This window comes from Panthera uncia, chromosome D1 (assembly GCF_023721935.1).
Source record: "Panthera uncia isolate 11264 chromosome D1, Puncia_PCG_1.0, whole genome shotgun sequence".
NCBI classification, from domain to species: Eukaryota; Metazoa; Chordata; class Mammalia; order Carnivora; family Felidae; genus Panthera; species Panthera uncia.
In genome coordinates, this window is record NC_064808.1 from 42,728,416 (window position 1) to 42,748,621 (window position 20,206).

Here is a 20,206-nt window from a genome sequence, read left to right on the forward strand (position 1 = left end):
GGGAAACATTTTGGTGTTTTATTTTTACTAATGAGTTTACCAGTTTTAGAATAGTTGTAATAATAATGGGTGAGAACACTTATTTTCTTTTTAATCCTTGTGATTTCTGGAGAGAATCAAAGAAACTTAGTGCCTTTATTACATTCTTTCTTAAAATTTCATCCATATACCCTTGGAACTGCAGAATCTTGTTTTCCTTGAGCTTAAATTCACAGAGAACAATCTCTGCTTCAAGAACTGTGTTCTTCCGTTAGGATTTACAGAGGAGCATTATGGATCCTGGGAGAATACTGTAGTACCAAGGAAGACATTCAGAGTGTGATGACTGAAGTCCGCAGGTCCCTGGGGGAGGTATGTCTTACTTTAGAAAAAAACTACTTAAATGGTGGTATTTACTTCAGTAAGTCTGACTTTTGTGTGGTGGTTTGCTTTCTTTCGTGTTTTTAGTAGCGTCAGGGTTAAAGAACATTGAAAAATATGTCTTAATTACCTCTATAATTAAGGCTTAGAGGCTGTGGGAAATTAGGGGCATCCCTCTCCCTTGCATTGAGCTGCATACAGCATTGTCTGTATTATTTACTGTTTAGGGTAAGGTTTTATTTGAACAAGAGGTTCTATGTTTAAAAAAAAAGACTTGTAAAACTCTGTGCTAGCCTTTATGTTTTGAAAGGAGAATGTAAATATTATAAGAACTGGGCTGACATTAGAATATTTCTGTACTAAAACTGGCAGTGTTTCCTCATCCCACCATATGGTAGAATAGGAAGAACAGTGCTTGTCAGGAGACCTTGGTTACAGTTTCGCTTCTGCTGGTAATTAACTCGGACCTTGGATCTAAGTTTCTTAACATGACTGGACTTTAGGTTTTTCACTTATGAAGTCAGGGAATTGACAGTTAATGATTGAAGAGCTCTTAAGTTAGATGATTGGATTGGTATTGAGGAATAAATACATAGTAGCCATTTGGTTTTTTAAAAAAGGTAGTTGATGAAGTTACTATGTACATATAAGTCAGGTTTATTTCATTTTAGCATAGGTGCTGTTAGGGCTAGGATTGCAGGGGAAGGGATAGAGAAGAGGAGTAAGGCTTAGTGAGTATCTACTCTGTCTTTAGTCACTGTCCTAAGCATTTTCCTATAAAGTAACTTGTATGAATAGAACTAAGATTTCCATTTAAGAGAGAAACTGAGACTCAAAGTAGTTTAATTAACTTGCCCAGAACCATTCAACAAGTAAGTGGCATTCACTCCAAAGCCCTGTTCTCCTCACTACATTGCCCAGGGAAGGAAAGAAAATTGAATGCAGAGTTGCAAAAATCCCCTCGGGGGAATTGCCTCCTCCATAGAAATGATTGAATATTTAAATACCATTTGCTTGCGGTTGATATTATTACTAAATTGATATTCCAATTGATTTTTAGATCCCAATCGTAGAGTCAGAAATAAAGAAAGAAGCTGGTGAATTAAAACCTGAAGAGGAAATGACTGTGGGGCCAGTTCAGAAGTTGGTAACTGAGATGGGCACCTATGCAACTCAGAGCGCCCTTAGTAGTTCCCGACCCACCAAGAAAGAGGATGAAAGGTAATTCGCAGCACCTGTACCTTACCATCTGTACTGTTTAAGTTATCACTCCTGTGATAGGACAAATGGTTTTTCTCTGATTAGTTTGCTTTTTTTGACCAAAATGGAAATCTTAGCCATTTAAGATACTTGAAAGGAGGACATTTAATTTCTTTCTCCCAGGAATTGTGTTAATGGCTTGAATCTCTGCTTCTTAAAACTATTTTCATTGAAATAACTGTTCTGTTTAAAATTAATTTAGTCACATAGAAAATGCAAAGTAGAGGTAACTTTGTGAGTTTCATTGTCTGTATTAGTACTTGGGAAACATATTTTGAAGATTTTCCACTTCTAATTGATGGAATAACAATTTGATGTTTCTGCCTTATTTTGCACTCCCAATTTATAACGAAGATAAAAATGATGCCTAAAATTTTAACAGTTGTTTACTATATGCTAGGCACTGTACTAAGTAGTTTGTCTATTAACAACAACTTGTTGAAATGCAGTATATGATTATCCCCGTTTTACAGAAGATAACCTCAAATTCCTCTTCTGTTAGAAAAGTTTGTAACTTACCCATAGGGACACAATAAATAATAAGCTGGAATTTGAATGTAGCTCATTGGCTCCAGTACATACACTGGTAATCATTTTCTTTTTCCATATTCAGTGGCTCTAGCATCTTTTGAGGATAAGCTGTAAAACCATGTATATTTTCCTTTTTCCATTCTAAAAGCTAAGGAGGAAACTGAGAATCCTTTTCACTGAAGGGTGGCAATGAGATTGTTAAATAGGCTTATTGGAATCATTTCTGCAAAAACTGTATGCTGCTTAAGAAATGGTGGTTGGGGGGCGCCTGGGTGGCTCAGTCGGTTAAGCGTCCGACTTCAGCTCAGGTCACGATCTCGCGGTCCGTGAGTTCGAGCCCCGCGTCGGGCTCTGGGCTGATGGCTCAGAGCCTGGAGCCTGCTTCCGATTCTGTGTCTCCCTCTCTCTCTGCCCCTCCCCCGTTCATGCTCTGTCTCTCTCTGTCTCAAAAATAAATAAAACGTTAAAAAAAAAAAAAAAAGAAATGGTGGTTGGGTTTCACTTTTTGTGGTTGCTTTGCAGACCTCCCCTAAGAGGATTCCTTCTGGATGGAGATTTCTTTGTTGCTGCCTCCCTTGCCACAACTCTGACCAAGATTGCCTTGCGCTATGTAGCTTTGGTTCAGGAGAAGAAAAAGCAAAATGTAAGTTTATTTATCCTGCATTTACCTAGCAAATATTGAGTGTCTACTATATGCACTGAACAGTGAAGGACCTAAAAGGAAATGCTGAAGTTGTTGTCATTAAAGGGCTTATGGGGACGCCTGGGTAGCCCAATTGGTTAAGCATCTGACTCTTGATTTCAGCTCAGGTCATGATCTCATGGTGGTGAGATCAAGCCCTGTGTCGGGCTCCATGCTGACTGCGGAGAGCCTGCTTGGGATTTTCTCTCCCCCTCTCTCTCTGTCCGTCTCTCACTTGTGTGTGTGTGCATGCACACTCTCTCAAAATAAATATTTAAAACTATTAAAGAGCTTATGGTAATGGGGAAACGGACATAGTAATATAACGTTATTGTAAAATTGACAAAGTAATACGATAATGGTACCTTGTGGAAGAGATGTAAGCGTTTATGAAGCCAGTCGTTTGTTTGCTAGGATCAGTCAAGGCCCAGTGAAGGAAAGACCTCTCTCTCCAGTATTTTCATCTAGTCAGTCACTGTCTATTTTATCCCAGAAGTGTCTCTTAAATGGATTTTCATTTCTGGAAAACAGTACAGAAAGCCAGGGGGTACTGGTCTAGATTAGAAAGGACTAAAGAGAATAACAGCCAAGTAAGATTGATGAAGCTGATCCTGGATCAAAAAAACAATAAAAACATTTTGTGACATTAGGAAAATTTATTTGAATATAAGTGTATAGTATATATATTTTTAGATTGCTCTATTTCTCAGGTGAGATAACGATATTGTGGTTGTATAGGAAACTGCCTTGATTCTTAAGACGTGTATGCTGAAGTACTTATGGGGTGGAGTACCTTACTTTCATATGGTTAGTCAAAAAAGGAAGTGTACACATACAGGTAGAATAAGAAAACAAATGTGGCATAATGTCAGCAACTGGTAAAATGTATCATTCTTTTAACTTTTCTGTAGTTGGAAATTTAAAAAAAAGATACCACTGGCATGTGAAGGGGTTAGGTAAGGGAAAACAGTTAAAAAGCCATTGCTATTTCAGTTGAAGGTTAATGAAGGTATTAGAGGGTGGCAGTTAAAAAGATAGGAAGGAAAAGAGTGTATCAAATATATGGCGATAAAATCTAAAGCATTTGAAATCTTATTTGAGTGAAGCGAAAATTAGGTTTATTCCTTGGAATATGAGTTATAATAAAGTGACATTATTGAATTGGAGAACCGTGACAATAATAATCCATTTCTCTTCTTTTCTAGTCTTTTGTTGCTGAGGCTATGTTGCTTATGGCCACTATCCTTCATTTGGGAAAATCGTCTCTTCCTAAGAAGCCAATTACAGATGATGATGTAGATCGAATTTCCCTGTGCCTCAAGGTCTTGTCTGAATGTTCACCTTTAATGAATGACATTTTCAATAAGGAATGCAGACAGTCCCTCTCTCACATGTTATCTGCTAAACTAGAAGAAGAGAAATTATCTCAGAAGGTAAGGTGTATATGATTAAGTCATAAAAGCACTTTGGTTTTTTATTTTGTTGATTTTTCTGTTCTCATATGTGAAGGCTGTCCCTGTAGGCCTACAGAAAGCTGTCTTCCTTTCTGTATTAAAGAGAGATGTGTGTACTGTTTCCTCAACACAGAAAGAATCTGAAAAGAGAAATGTGACAGTACAGCCTGATGACCCCATTTCCTTTATGCAACTAACTGCTAAGAATGAAATGAACTGCAAGGAAGATCAGTTTCAGCTGAGCTTGCTGGCAGCAATGGGCAACACACAGAGGAAAGAGGCAGCAGATCCCCTCGCATCTAAACTTAACAAGGTAACAAAATGTCAAATACATTGGTAAGTTATTTAAATTAGCCACTTAAGAAAGTAGTAATTGGGCACCTGTGTGGCTCAGTCAGTTAAGCGTCCACTTTGGCTCAGGTCGTGATCTCACAGTTTGTGAGTTCAAGCCCTGCATCGGGCTCTGTGCTGACAGCTCAGAGCCTGGAGCCTGCTTCAGATTCTGTCTCCTTCTCTCTCTGCCCCTCCCCCACTTGTGCTCTGTCTCTCTGTCTCTCAAAAATAAATGTAAAAATAAATTTTTTTTTAAATTAGTATTTAAAAAAAAAAGAAAGTAGTAATTAGGAAGTGGCTGCTCCCATATTTTTTTAAACAGGAGTTTGTTTGTTTGTTTGTTGGGGGGTTGGGGAGGATGCAGAGGGAAGAGGGAAGAGAGAATCTTAAGCAGGCTCTGCACTGCCAGTGCAGAGCCCAATGCAGGGCTTGATCTCAAGACCATGAGATCATGCCCTGAGCATGATCAAGAGTCGGACACTTAAACGACTGAGCCATCCAGGTAGGTACCCCTAGTCTCACTGGTTTTTTTTTAAACATTTATTCACTTTTTGAGAGACAGAGACAGAGAGTGAGCAGGGCAGGGGCAGAGAGAGAGAGACACAGAATCCGAAGCAGGCTCCAGGCTCCAAGCTGTCAGCACAGAGCCCGACGCGGAGCTCGAACTCACGAACTGTGAGATCATGACCTGAGACGAAGTCGGATGCCCAACTGACTTAGCCACCCAGGCGCCCCATGGTCTCGCTGTTTTTTAAAAGAAAAATAACTTGTTACGCAGCATCAGTTTTTGTCAAGTCACTGTGATCAATAGGTTCACGAAACATGAATTAAACTCAAGATACTGGGACGCCTGGGTGGCTCAGTCAATTAAGCATCCGACTTCAGCTCAGATCATGATCTCACGGTTTGTGTGTTCAAGCCCCACAATGGGCTGTCTGCTGTCAGAACAGAGCCCACTTCAGTTCCTCTGTCTCCTCTTTCTGCCTATCCTCTGCTTGCGCGCATGCATGTGCACCCTCTCTCAAAAATAAACAAACTTTAAAAAAAATAAAATGCTTAAAACCTCAGATTCCAATAAAGTATTTTACTATACAGTAGTACTGTAAGTCCAATAGATGGTTTTATAACTTGTTCCAGTTGTTTGTGGAATCATAGACTAACACATAAGCTGGGAGATCCTAAAAGATTAACTAAAACTTTTAAAGGACAGGGCTCTGGCCTCTACTCTGACACCCTGCCCTCAGTTTCTTCTGTCCCCTGTTACATTATATTTTTGTAATGCTTGTTTATTTTTGAGAGAGAGTGAGCACAAGCTGGGGAGGGACAGAGAGGAAGACAGAGGATCTGAAGCAGGTTCTGCACTGATAGCACAGAGCCCAATGTGGGGCTCGAACTCACAAACCGTGAGATCATGACCTGAGCCAAAGTCAGATGCTTAACCAACTGAGCCACCAGGCACCCTTTGTCCCCTGTTATTTTAAACAGTGTGACCCCACTTTTTTATATTCTTAGTATTTTGAGTACCATATAGGATTTTATTAGGACAACTATTCTTAATACATAAATTCACAAATCAATGATCTAGTTCACTCCTTTCATCTATTAGGTGAGAGTAAACAATCTCAAATTGATTGGTTCTGAATATGGTTAGTAGCAGAATTGGAACTACTGAAACACTTTCTCTCCCTTATAATTGGGAATTGACATCAACAATATTAGAGTTTTTAATTGTTTTTAATTAATTTTTTTAAATTGTGATATAATTTCCATAAAATCAAATTTATCCTCTTAAGTATTCTTTTTTTTTTTAATATTTATTTTGAGAGAGAGAACGTATGTGCACAAACAGGGGAGAGGCAGAGAGCGAGGGAGAGAGAATCCCAAGCAGGCTCCTCCCTGTCAGCACAGAGCCCAGCACAGGGCTCACACCCACCTTGAGATCATGACTGAGCTGCAATCAAGAGTCGGACACTTAACTGATTGAGCCACCCAGGCACCCCAAGCCTCTTACAGTTCGGTGGCACTGAGTATATTCACATTATTGTGCAACTGTCACCAGCATCCATCCATCCCCAGAACTTTTTTCATCTTGCAAAGCTGAGACTCTGTGCCCATTGAACAATAACTTCCCATACCCGCCTCCCCTCAGTTTCTGACAACCACCAGTCTGCTTTTTATCACTATGAATGATTGTTCCAGGCACCTTATATTAGCAGAATCATACAGAATTTGCCCTTTTGTGACTGGCTTATTTCACTTAACCTCTTCAAGGTTCATTCATGGTGTAGTATGTGTCAGAATTCTTTTTAAAGGCTGAGTAATATTCCATTGTGAATAATTGTTTATCCATTTATCTGTTGATAGACACTTGGGTTACTTCCACCTTTTGACTGTTGGTGAATAATGCTTTTTGAACGTGGGTGCACAAATATCTCTTTGAGGCACTACTTTCATTTCTTTTGGATTATACTCAGAGGTGAAATTGCTGGATCATAAGTCCCTTACCAAGTGTATGATTGGCAAATATTTTCTCCCATTCTATAGGTTGTCTTTTCACTCTGTTAATAATGTCCTCTGATGCACAAAAGTTTTTCATTTTGACATAATCCAGTTTTATCTGTTTTTTTTCTTTTGGTGCATGTGTTTTTGGTGACAATATTATGTTTAAAATGCTATACTTGGGTGTTTTTAATGCTATACACCCAATGCTATACTTGGGTGTTATACTTGTTTGCATAAAATTTATCTTTGTGGAATTACAAGTATTTCTTGCTATATAATCTATTTAGTTCCTGAGCTTAGGTAGCAGGAACTACCACATGATCTGGATTTTATTTAGTTCCCAAGTTTTGGAGAACAACTAGTAAGTTTAGATGCTGAGGGATTTAACTGAAAATGTATCCAAATCTATTCGGTTCCTAAATGGAGATCATGTTTAATGTAGTTGCTCATCTTTCTCCTACCCAGCTGTAAAGTCTAGCACCTGTTATTTCTAATGTCTCCGTTTCAGTTACCCACATCTACATTATAAAATAGTTTTATTATATCTACTTCAAAATGATTTGTCTAAGTACACCTGTTAATTACCTAACAGAGTTGGTCATTTGGCTAGGGATATATTTGGTTAAATGGTCTTGGTAACTTGATTATCTCTTTATTTTTGTTTGATAGGTCACCCAGTTGACAGGTTTCTCAGATCCTGTATATGCAGAAGCTTATGTCCATGTCAACCAGTATGATATCGTCCTGGATGTACTTGTTGTGAACCAAACCAGTGATACTTTGCAGAACTGCACGTTAGAGTTAGCTACTCTGGGTAAGGACATTTACCATAAAGGAAAGATATTATTACGTAGCAAGTCTTTATGACAAATTAATAAGGGAAATGTACAAGTTTTAGTGTAAGAATTCTCTTGAGTCTTTGTGACATTTTGTATCAAGGCTTATTAGTTTTACATTTAATGTTTAGTCTCCTTCAGCTCCCAATATTTTGAACCTCTGTGACCCTGCCTTTCTTAGGTTTATGCTCTTGGTACATCCAGATGGGTTTGTTCAGTAATCTAGCAAATATCAGTTTTTCTAGATATTAAGAGCTATTAAAGTTATGGATTTACCACATGGTTCACTTAGTTAAATTTTTAATTGCCTTAGAACAGAACTAGGGATTTTCTGAGTCTGTAACTAATACCTACCAAAGTAGTATATTATTGTTACAGTCAGCAGCTTGAGATGTCTTTTTCTTCTTAATAAAGACACATGAATCCTACTTTCTCTGACCACTTCTACAGCTGGCTTTGAAGTTGGAAAATACAAATTGTGTACAGGAATAGTGAGTACAGTGCCTTTTAGAAATTTTGTGTGACTGAAGCAAAAGTTAAAGGACTTTAAGATATCAAGGGAAAAGATACTTCTGCCCTGTCTTCCTCAATATAGCTTGATGCCTGTATTAAAAAAAAAAAAAAAAAAAAAAAAAACTCTTTCTAAGCATTTACAAGTCTTTCTGTGGATTATTTTATCTTTGTTTATAATGGAGTATATTATAATTTAAAACTTAAGATTTTTGAGAAGTTTGTATTCAGTCATTGAGATAAAATGGTATGCCCCAAATAGGCACACACACACACACACACATACACACACACAAATTAAATATAGAATTATTCTGAGAAGGCTGTTTTTAAAAATGCATATTGATGTGAATAAGATGTTAAGTGGTTTATTTTTTTCCTCAAAATATTTGAATCCTAACATTTCTCTTGTTCCTTATTTTGCTAGAAGCAATTAAGTTGCATACATTTTAAGATTTTATTTTTTGGGAGATGTGTGATTTATGATTTGAGAAATATATATGTGATTTAATAATTTTTTAACCATATCTCAATGTTTTCTCAGGGGATCTGAAACTTGTGGAAAAGCCATCTCCTTTGACTCTTGCTCCTCATGATTTTGCAAATATTAAAGCTAATGTCAAAGTAGCGTCAACAGAAAATGGAATAATTTTTGGTAACATAGGTAAGGAATTGTTTTATAGCCTGTGATGTTTGAATATTTTTATTAAAGAATTTCTGTAAAGAGTAGCTGTATGCCATTTCTTGAGGACAGCACCTGAATCTATTCCATTCATTCATTCATTCATTCACCCATTCGTCATTTATGGGGCACCTGCTATTGTAAGCACTGTACTCTGTTCATGGATGTACGGAAATGAACCATAGAGGGTCATTGTCTTCAAGAAACTGCCAAGCAAAAGGAGGAGATAGATAAGTAAATATATAAGTACAGCACAATGTGATTGGTACTAGTTTATATACTATACGCTTTGAGATCATACGGGAAAAATGCTGACTGTACTGAAGGCTTTACAGAGGAAGAGGATATGTTATCAAAGGATAACTTTTGAACTGAGTCTAAAACGTTGTATAGGCATTGGTTCCCAGACCACCTAGGGACTAACTTACACAGAGGTGTTTAGTCAGTAGCATTTTTTAAAGTAAGTCCTGTGTCAGGGATGGGGCCACCATGGTGAGGACAACAGATCTCTCCTCACGTAGTTTGTGGTAAGGGAGAACAGACAAGTAGAATAGAGAATACAGAGAAAACAGAGAATATGTGTAATACAGAATGGTAAGTGCTACGAGGAAGCTTGTGCTGGGGAAATTGGGAGTCTGTGCAGACATTTGGTCAGTTTTCTCAAAGTGGTGGGGGGAGTGGGCAGGGAAGGTTAGGTAAGTCATTGTGGAACAACTAAATGCTCAAGTGACGTTTTGAAAGATTACTAAGTGTTCCACAGATAGGCAAGGATTCAGCTGGAATACATGCAAGTAGTTTGACATACTTGGAGTTCAAAGTGGCCTGGAGGGTACAGAGGTTAGGAAGGTTAGTAGGAGCTATATTTTGTCATGCTAAGGATTTCAGTTTGTCCTAATGTAAAGGGGAGCCACTAAGGACTTAAAAGTGAGTTATGTGATTAAACAGCACAATAGAAGACTGGTTGGAGGAGGCAGGAAGGTTAACTAGCAGACTATTTTAGTAGCACAGGTGAGAGATGACAGACTCTGAACCAGTGCAGCAGAGGTTGGGATGGAGGGAAGGGCTGAATATTATCAGTATTAAGAAGATAGAATGCCCAGGACACGGACTGATTGAGGAGGAAGGGGCTAGAATAACCCTCAGATTTTTTTATTGCCTTTCTTGTGTTGATATTTATGGCAGTCACCAAAACAAGGAAAACAGGAGGGAAGGACAAATTTGAGAGAAAAAATAAATATTAAGCAAGTTGAGTAATAAAGTTTCTAAAGATGTCAAAGCACAGTTTGATAGGAGTCTGAACAGGAGGTCTCAACTAGAGATAAATATTTGTTTGAAAGCCATAGAAATGAAAAAATCCACCCAGAGAGGGCATGAAGAGGGATTTGAAAACCAAATCTAAGAGAACAGGAATACTGAAAGCTGGGTCAGCCGAGGAGAATCCTACAAAGGTATCTGAAATGTGGTCAAGAAGAAGTTAAGGAAAACTCTTCATAAAGAATCTGAAACTTCAAAAGGTCAAGTAGCATGAAGTCTAAAAGCAGGGTCCTTTGGATTTGGCAATCAGTGAAGTGAAGTAACACTTTTGGTATGTCTTGCACAGTGGTGGTGGGTTGAAGACTAGGAGATGGAGACATAGACAATGAGCATAGACTCTTCTGAGTTGGAACCTTGGTTTTGTTAAGAATGAGAGAGGGTAGTAGACTAAAGAGAAGTCAGAGGGGGAGGGAGATCTGTGAGTATGTTTACAGACAAAGGGAAGAAAGTCCATAGAGAATACAAAGGTAAACACATGAGTGAGGGAGGTAATGATTGGTGGAATGAAGCCCTGGACCAAAGCAGGGATCACAGATGCCCTGATACGTGGGGTAAGGAGGTGAGAATGGATTCAGAGAGAGAGAAACTTGTTTGTAGAAAGGGGGCTGGAAATTGAAGGAACTTATTCTTGGTAACCTCAGTTTTCTCTGAAAGTGTGATAGAAACATCAAGACGGTGGAGAAATGTCAAGAGAAGAGACTCCAATCAGATTTCGACTCTGCTGTGGAAAAAGCAGTCGTAGAAGCAAATAATTGTATCGTTAAGCACCATGGCTCCTCAGTATTCATTCAAAACTATTAGTTAAGCACCTACTTAGGGTAGTTGCCTCCATGAATACTACCTACTTACATATCCACCTGGGGTGCCTAACACACTGCAACTGCTGTGTATTTACCAATTGAGTTTGAGTCCTGGCCCTTCCACTTAATCAACTCTGTGACCTTGAGCAACTTACATGACTTCTCTTTGTTTTTGTTTTCTCATCCATAACATGGAAAATCATAATATTACAACATAGGATTGATGGGAGTATTAGTTAATATTTGTAAAACATTCAGATTTACCTTTAGATTGCCTCTGGTGATTCAGGACCTTTTTGTGTGTGTATATTGCAGTTTATGATGTCTCCGGAGCAGCAAGTGACAGAAATTGTGTAGTCCTCAGTGATATTCACATCGACATCATGGACTATATCCAGCCTGCAACTTGCACTGATGCTGAGTTCCGTCAGATGTGGGCTGAATTCGAATGGGAAAACAAAGTTAGTCCTTGGGAGATTTCCTCGAACTCCTTATCTTCCTATTTGGCTAGTGTTGAGGGATGGTCTGATAAAATTAGTCCCCCTAAAAAGTGTCAGATATGAGAAGCTGTCTCTCGATAATCTATTCTTGCAAATTAGTCTTCACCAGAAATTATGCAAGTAGGTCAGTAAGTTGCTGTTATAAATTGGTGATTAAAGACATGTATAAATAATAATTGCATGTATAAATAATAATTTACCATTGAATCCAGTGTCCAAAAGAGGTTTTACAAAGTGGCCTTAATTTTTATTAGAAATATTTTATATGCAGCATGTTGATCTTTTATGAAGTTATCTATGTATGAAAGTTCTGATGCCAGCTTACAGTTTATTGGATTTTGTAGAGATGTCATTTACTTTTTTTGTTGCCCATCCTCCCCAATAAATACTGAGGAGGTTCTACATGACATCTGAGTGTTTTCTCAACCTGAAGATAAGAAATTCACAACTTTCTCATGGTTAGGATTCTGATCTCCTTGACTTTTTTCCTCCCTCTGTGCAGGTGACAGTTAACACAAATATAGTTGACTTAAATGACTATTTACAGCATATATTAAAGTCAACCAACATGAAATGCCTCACTCCAGAGAAGGTAAGATTTAACTGAGAACTTCTTAAATCTGATAAGAGAGTAGTATGGCAGATTCCTGGCTTTGTTGTATTTCCTTTAGTGTGTTTTTGTTTCTGTTGAAAACAGAGAATGAGAAAAGCAGTGTCATTCTGGACTAGCTAAGAGATAAGTTATCCCACAGAATGCGTCAGTCCGCTTATCCCTTTCTACCAGAATGCATCAACCTGCTTGTTCCCCCAGTGCAGTGACCCAGTTGAGAGTCAAGTTAGTTTTCCTTGTCAGTCTTCTCCCTTTCAGCTAAAGGCTCCTTCCAGAATAGGTTGTGATACTGGATTTAAAAATGTCCATGCCCTCTTTTCTCTTGGCTCTGATTGTGGGTCAGAATATATCTGTTCGAATACAGAATTTTCTACTAAGTTGTATATGTATGAAAAAAGACTAGAAAGAAAAATTAAACTGAGGCTCTGTGGAAATTTTTTTCTTTGTAGAATTTCTGCTAATGTTATAATACTAATTTTACCAGTAAAATTCTGCCAAATAGGTTTTAATTCATATATTAGTTTATTTAATAAATAGTCTAGCAGATACACAAACAAATACTATATGCCCAGTACTCTGTGAGCTGCTGGATATATAGTAATGAACAAAACAAAAATGGTCTCTTCCTTCTTGGAACTTAAGGTCTGGTGTAATCAGGAAACTGTAAGTAAACAGTGAATGTAAAAATACAAACTGGAATAAGTGTTGTGTCTTTGATTGAAGTCATTTTTCCTAAGGCATAATACAGACACGGTAACCTTCACACTTTTTTAAAAAAAAATTTTTTTTAATGTTTATTTATTTTTTGAGAGAGAGCAAGGGAGGGGCAGAGACAGACAGAGACACAGAATCCGAAGCAGGCTCCAGGCTCTGTGCTGCCGGTAGAGAGCCTGATGTGGGGCTTGAACATAGGAACTGTGAGATCATGACCTGGGCCGAAGTTGGACGCTCAACTGACTGAGCCACCCAGGCACCCCAGTAACCTTCACACTTTTTACATATATAGTTCTCTGAGTTTTGACACATTTATGTAGTCATGTAACCATCACCACATGGTAAGTTCTGTGTTGAAAAATGATAATTTACCTATGCTGATGGGTCCTGCTTATGTGTAGTTGTCTAGTGAAGTATTGAATTTATCGCAAATTTCTTTCAGGCTCTTTCTGGTTACTGTGGCTTTATGGCAGCCAACCTCTATGCTCGTTCCATATTTGGAGAAGATGCACTTGCAAATGTCAGCATTGAAAAGCCAATTCAACAGGGACCAGAGGCCCCTGTTACAGGCCACATAAGAATTCGTGCAAAGAGTCAGGTAACAATTGGGGTTTTTTTTGAGATCATCTCTAAACTGAATAAAAAGGAAGAATGCATTTCTTCATTATTTCTATATGTAGTATTCTCTATCATACTAGTGTTTTATGTATTAGATGTATGTATGTAATAATAGTATTCTCTGAATAGAAATAAAACTTCTGCTTCATTAAAATGGCCCACTTTTTGGGCCTGTCATTCTGGATTATTTGCCTAAAACAGATTGGTTCCCGTAGGGTGTTTGTGAAATGGGTTCTCTATAATTTTTGAAATCCAGGCTACAAATCTATTGACTATTTGTAAATCTAGCACTAAAAGTACTTAACAAAGTAAAGTTGAGTTGAGTCTGTTTTGTATATCCTTGCTTTCATTATTATTACTTTTTAATGTTTTATTTATTTTTGAGAGAGAGTACGAGCCGGGGAGGGGCAGAGAGAGAGAGACAGAAGGTCCAAAGCAGGCTCCAGGCTCTAAGCTGTCAGCACAGAGCCCGATGTGGGGCTCGAATTCATGAACTGCAAGATCATGACCTGGGCTAAAGTTGGATGCTTAATGGACTGAGCCACCCAGGCGCCCCTCATTGTTGATGTCTTATTGAATGGGGACTTGGTTAAGATAGAATAACCTACTGATTTTATGTAGTTTTAATAATTATAAACATTTTCATTCTTCTTTACAGGGAATGGCCTTAAGTCTTGGAGATAAAATCAACTTGTCTCAGAAGAAAACTAGTGTATAAGATTAAAAAAAAAAAAAAAGTCCTTGCAGTTTTACAGTTAATATTTAGGTATGGGCTTACTGGACTCCCAACATCTTTTGTACTCTTTCATGCTTTATGTTATATAGAATCTGAGTTCATGCTGAATGCATTCCAGCCAATAATTTAATAGCCTTCCCTTAAATCAAGATTGAGTTTAAAATTATAGTTTGTCTTTTGTCTTAACAGTTCTGGATGCTGTCCTTAAAGTATATAATATTTCTCACATGTACCAAGACCATTTTCACAGTATAATAAACAGATCTATTCCTAAATCTTTTGTTATTTTATAAATAAATCTATAATTACATAACTTTAGTTATGTAGCAATGGATTTCTTTTAGTTATAGTTTATTTTATACTTTTTAATATAGTTTATTTTAGAAATGTTTTATTTATTTTTGAGAGAGAGGGAGAGCGCATGCGCATGAATGGGGGGAGCGGCAGAGAGAGAGGGAGGCAGAGGATCCGAAGCAGGCTCTGCACTGACAGCAGAGAGCTTGATGCAGGGCTTGAACTCATGAACTGTGAGATCATGACCTGAGCCAAAGTCGGACATTTAACTGACTGAGCCACCCAAGTGCCCCTTTTTTCAATTTTTTTTTTAATTTTATATTTTTAAAATGGGTTTCTATTATAAATTTAAATGACCTTTTGAGTTGTGCATGTACAGACTTTATTAAGAGAATTTACAGGGGCACCTGGATGGCTCAGTTGGTTGGGATCCAGCTCTTGATTTTGACCCAGGTCATGATCTCACAGTCAGTTGTGAAATCAGCCCTATGTTGGGCTCTGCACTGGGCATGCAGCCTGCTTGAGATTCTCCTTCTCCCTCTGCTCCTCTGCCATGTGTGTGCACACACTCTGTCTCTCTCAAAAAGAGAATTTGCAAATTCAGTGATAGGAGGAGGCGCCTGGGTGGCTCAGTCAGTGAGTGTCCAACTCTTGATTTCAGCTCAGGTCATGATCTCACAGTTCTTGGGTTCAAGCCCTGCATTGGGCTCTGTCCTGGCAGTGCGGAGCCTGTTTGGAATTCATTCTCTCTCTCTCTCTCTCTCTCTCTCTCTCTCTCTGCCCCTACCCCACTCGTGCTGTCTCTGCCTCTGTCAAAATAAATAAATAAACTTTAAAAAGAAAAGTTCAGTGACATGAAATGAGACAGGCCTTGATTTACTTGATTGAGTTTTACTTATTTACTGTTTTGGCAACCAGTATCTCCAAAAATGCCTTGTGTTCTAAAGGCTTTTCTCTGGCGTTTAGCTCTAGGGGAAAATATCAAATAACTTGAGAAAATAGATCCATCTTCAGTGTAAAAAAGTATTATGAACCCCAACTTAAATAAACATACTATTCTTTTTATTTTAGAGAGAGAGCACACAAGAAGGGGGAGGAGCAGACAGAGAATCTTAAGCAGGCTCCACGCTCAATGTGGAGCCTGATGTGGGGCTCGATCCCATGACCCTCTGCTCATGAGCTGAGCCAAAATCAAGAGTTGGATGCTCAACAGACTGAGTCGCCAAGGCACCCTAGTGAACATACTATTCTCTTAAAAAATTTTTTAAATTATTTATTTATTTTTTATTTTTTGCTTTTATTTTAATTTTACTTATTTATTTTTAAATTTACATCCAAATTAGCATATAGTGCAACAGTGATTTCAGGAGTAGATTCCTTAGTGCTGCTTACCCATTTAGCCCATCCCCCCTCCCACAACCCCTCCAGTAACCCTCAGTTTGTTCTCCATATTTATGAATCTCTTCTGTTTTGTCCCCTTCCCTGTTTTTATATTATTTTTGTTTCCCTTCCCTTATGTTCATCTTTTTTGTCTTTTAAAGTCTTCATATGAGTAAAGTCATATCATATTTGTCTTTCTCTAATTTCACTTAGCATACCAGTTCCATCCACATAGTTGCAAATGGCAAGATTTCATTCTTTTTGATTGCCAAGTAATACTCCATTGTGTGTGTGTGTGTGTGTGTGTGTGTGTGTGTGTGTGTACCACATCTTCTTTATCCATTCATCCATAGATGGACATTTGGGCTCTTTCCATACTTTGGCTGTTGTTCATAGTGCTGCTATAAACATTGGGGGGGGCGGGGTGTGTCCCTTCGAAATGGCATACCTGTATCCCTTGGATAAATACCTAGTAGTAAAATTGCTGGGTCATAGGGTAGTTCTATTTTTAATTTTTTGAAGAACCTCCATACTGTTTACCAGAGTGGCTGCACCAGTTTGCATTCCCACCAGCAGTGCAAAAAAGATTCTCTTTCTCCGCATCCTCGCCAACATCTGTCATTGCCGGAGTTGTTAATGTTAGCCATTCTGACAAGTGTGAGGTGGTATCTCATTGTGGTTTTGATTTGTATTTCCCTGATGATGAGTGATGTGGAGCATTTTTTCATGTGTCAGTTGGCCATCTGGATGTCTTCTTTGGAGAAGTGTCTGTCCATGTCTTTTGCCCATTTCTTCACTGGATTATTGTTTTTTGGGTGTTGAGTTTGATAAGTTCCTTATAGATTTTGGATATTAACCCTTTATCTGATATGTCGTTTGCAAATATCTTCTCCCATTCTTTTGGTTGCCTTTTAGTTTTGCTGATTGTTTCATTCGCTGTGCAGAAGCTTTTATTTTGATGAGGTCCCAATAGTTCATTTTTGCTTTTTGTTTCCCTTGCTTCCGGAGACGTGTTGAGTAAGAAGTTGCTGTGGCCAAGACCAAAGAGGTTTTTGCCTGCTTTCTCCTCGAGGATTTTGATGGCTTCCTATCTTACATTTAGGTCTTTAATCCATTTTGAGTTTATTTTTGTGTATGGTGTAAGAAAGTGGTCCAGGTTCATTCTTCTGCAATAAACGTACTATTCTTATAAATGTTTTTTTATTTATTTTTGAGACAGAGACAGAGCATGAACGGGGGAGGGTCAGAGAGAGAGGGAGACACAGAATCCAAAGCAGGCTTCAGGCTCTGAGCTGTCGGCACAGAGCCCGACACGGGGCTCGAACTCACGGACCGCGAGATCATGACCTGAGCCGAAGTCGGACGCTCAACGGACTGAGCCACCCAGGCGCCCCTAAACATACTATTCTTAATTATTCTGAAAAACAATGAAAAGTGATCATCCAAAATAGATCTTTTTATCATTCACATTTAGCTTCAAGTCTTATTTTATGTTTGTTACGAATTCTGTTGGCGGCAGCCAGCTCCTGGGGCTGCACTGTGACGAAGTCAGCTCCAGGAGATTCAAAAAGCTGTGCTGTTCCCATGTCTCCTCCGAGCCTTACACACTCCTCCCCTTTCCTTACTTTACACCCGGGCTTGGGCACCTTCACTTCTCAGTGTGACTCCAAATGGCTCTCTGTGCTGAGTTCCCTAGAGTCTGGCTGTGCTGCCCTGTTGGCCCTTGCATTCCTTGGGGATGATTGAGGTAGTCTGATCTTTTAGCCAGGTCTGAACACTGAACTGTCATACTTTGTCTTCCAGCTAGGCTACAGGCTACATTCAGGATGTGTCCATAGATAAGGTGTGTGAAAGAGAGCGGCATCTCCTGTTTCAGCACTTGAGAGAGAACAGAATGATTTGTTTGGAGTATAAAGGAGATTGATACCTTGTATGATGTCATAAACTTTGAAGCCACTTGCTTTTTTAATCAGGAAGAACCAGAGGATTACAAGGCATTTGAGATTCCAGAGCACTGAGATCCCAAAGCAAAGTAAGTGGCTACCAGTGGGGAAGATACTAGGAAAGCAGGAAAGGGGTCAGTTTCATGCATTGAGTCAAGTGCTGGAAATTTATGATGAGAGCAGAGGAACTGATGGAACTTTGGATTAGATCATTTCCCAAACTCTGTTCCATTGAACATTAGCTTCTTTGATGTCATTAGATACTCTGGGAGAAAAAAGATTCCATAGTCAAGTAAGTTTGGGAAAAGCTTCATACCGTCCTGAACAGGAAATTCACCGTGTACATTAGCATACTAGAAATTCTGAGAGGGTTCCTTCAATAAAGAAGCAACTTAATTTGGTTTACCCCAGTATATCTTTTTTTTTTTTTAACATTTTATTTTATTTTTTGAGAGAGAGCATGAGCAGGGGAGGGGCAGAGAGAGAGGGAAACACAAAATCTGAAACAGGCTCCAGGGTCTGAGCCAAAGTTGGATGTTTAATCAAGCCACCCAGGCGCCCCCAACCCAGTATATCTTAATCTTACTTGGTCGGGGAATCCATATTCATTGAATACCTTTAGCGGATATTACAGGACAGGAAAAGTGACTTAGCATGTTAAAGGTTTTGGTTTTTTATTCACAATCAACCAGTATTGCATTTCAAGCGTCAAGGAATTATGCCTCTACGTCTAATCTCTCTTGGCAGTTTCAGAAAATTGCCTCCCTAACATGCTAAAGCTGATTTTTGGGATCAGATTGTCTCACATTGCTGTTTTCTTAAATTCATACATGAGAACAAAGAGAAAGAAGTTAATGCACTTGTCAGATATCTATACTACATTAAACTATTTACTTCATTAGCATTTTATTAGCTTTATGCAATTAATGTGAACTGAATGGGGTAGCAGCACTGCTTGGAGAAAGCTGTTCACACTGTGCTGTGTTAGGATATAATATACATTTAAAGGTTGTGGTTGCTCATTTTAGAAGATATCATATAATTAGGACCATGATGTGTGCCAAGAGAATAAACATGGCATCTGACACCAGGTGAGGGCCTAATAATATAAAAGGTATTGAATGAATAAACCTGTAAATCTTACAAGAGAATTTAATGGCCCTTATATTTTGCTGTCATGACACTAGAGGGAGCTCTCAGTGCTCCCTTAGAGCTCTTAGGAAGGAAGTTACTTTCATTTTGGGATTAGAGTGATTGGAGTTTAAAGGTTTGGTTTTTTGTTTTGTTTTGTTTTTTTAGGTTTATTTATTTATTTTGAGAGAGAACATGTGTGCAAGTGGGGGAGGGGCAAAGAAAGAGGGAGAGAGAGAATTACAAGTGTAGAGCCTGATGCAGGGCTCAAACTCAATGGACCATGAGATCATGACCTGAGCAGAAAGCAAGAGTCAGATGCTTAACCAACCGAGCCACCCAGGCACCCCTTAAATTGTTCTTATAAAAAGGAAAAACAAGGTAATTTTTCTGTTAGCAAGGAGATTGATATTAGTGCTATTCTGCTTGGTGTGAGAAACTTGTCTACATGAATTATAAATAATATAGGTAACAGAACTCCTTTCAGGATATCTAAAAAGACAAGAGAACCACAAATTTTTAGAAACTCAGTAGTATCGGAGGTAAAATAACTGCTACATATTGGGTAAAGTAAGTAGTTTTACTGGTGATTTTTTTTCCTTCCACACTGGTAAATATTCTTAGCTAATAATTTATAGCCATTCCTGTAAGTCAAGATTTAGTTTAAAATTATACTTTGTTGTTTTAACAATTCTAAATACCGTCCTCAAAGTAGGGTCAGGCCTATCTGCTGCCTGCCTTAACTGCCCTCACCCACACTCCCAGCACATCATTAATGTTATCTGTCCCTGCCCCTGAGCTGCACTCTCCACCCCCAGGATCTCAGGAGCCTAAAGACACAACCAGGTATAGTGCAGAAGTCCAGTTTAGAAACAAAAATGTGGACTCCTGTATTCCAATTACTTGCTAGGTTCTTAGACAGTGATAGATAGCTGGTTTATGGAGTGCTGATATGTACCGGGCGCGACATTGAGTGCTTTTTCTGTGGCATACGTAATCCTCCCAATGACTGAGGA

General features: G+C 38.6%; 1 protein-coding gene across 1 annotated transcript in view; it reads left to right on the forward strand.

Moving 5' to 3' along the window:
- COPB1 (COPI coat complex subunit beta 1) overlaps positions 1 to 14,760 on the forward strand; it is a 35,935-nt gene extending 21,175 nt beyond the window's left edge. The window contains exons 12-22 of the mRNA XM_049649520.1: positions 255 to 351; positions 1,421 to 1,581; positions 2,674 to 2,794; positions 4,039 to 4,266; positions 4,421 to 4,600; positions 7,792 to 7,936; positions 9,013 to 9,132; positions 11,580 to 11,725; positions 12,267 to 12,356; positions 13,531 to 13,686; positions 14,365 to 14,760. Of these exons, the coding sequence (XP_049505477.1) occupies positions 255 to 351; positions 1,421 to 1,581; positions 2,674 to 2,794; positions 4,039 to 4,266; positions 4,421 to 4,600; positions 7,792 to 7,936; positions 9,013 to 9,132; positions 11,580 to 11,725; positions 12,267 to 12,356; positions 13,531 to 13,686; positions 14,365 to 14,424 (1,504 nt within the window). The 3' untranslated portion in view covers positions 14,425 to 14,760. The remainder of the gene's footprint in view (positions 1 to 254; positions 352 to 1,420; positions 1,582 to 2,673; positions 2,795 to 4,038; positions 4,267 to 4,420; positions 4,601 to 7,791; positions 7,937 to 9,012; positions 9,133 to 11,579; positions 11,726 to 12,266; positions 12,357 to 13,530; positions 13,687 to 14,364) is intronic.
- Positions 14,761 to 20,206: the final 5,446 nt, after the last annotated feature.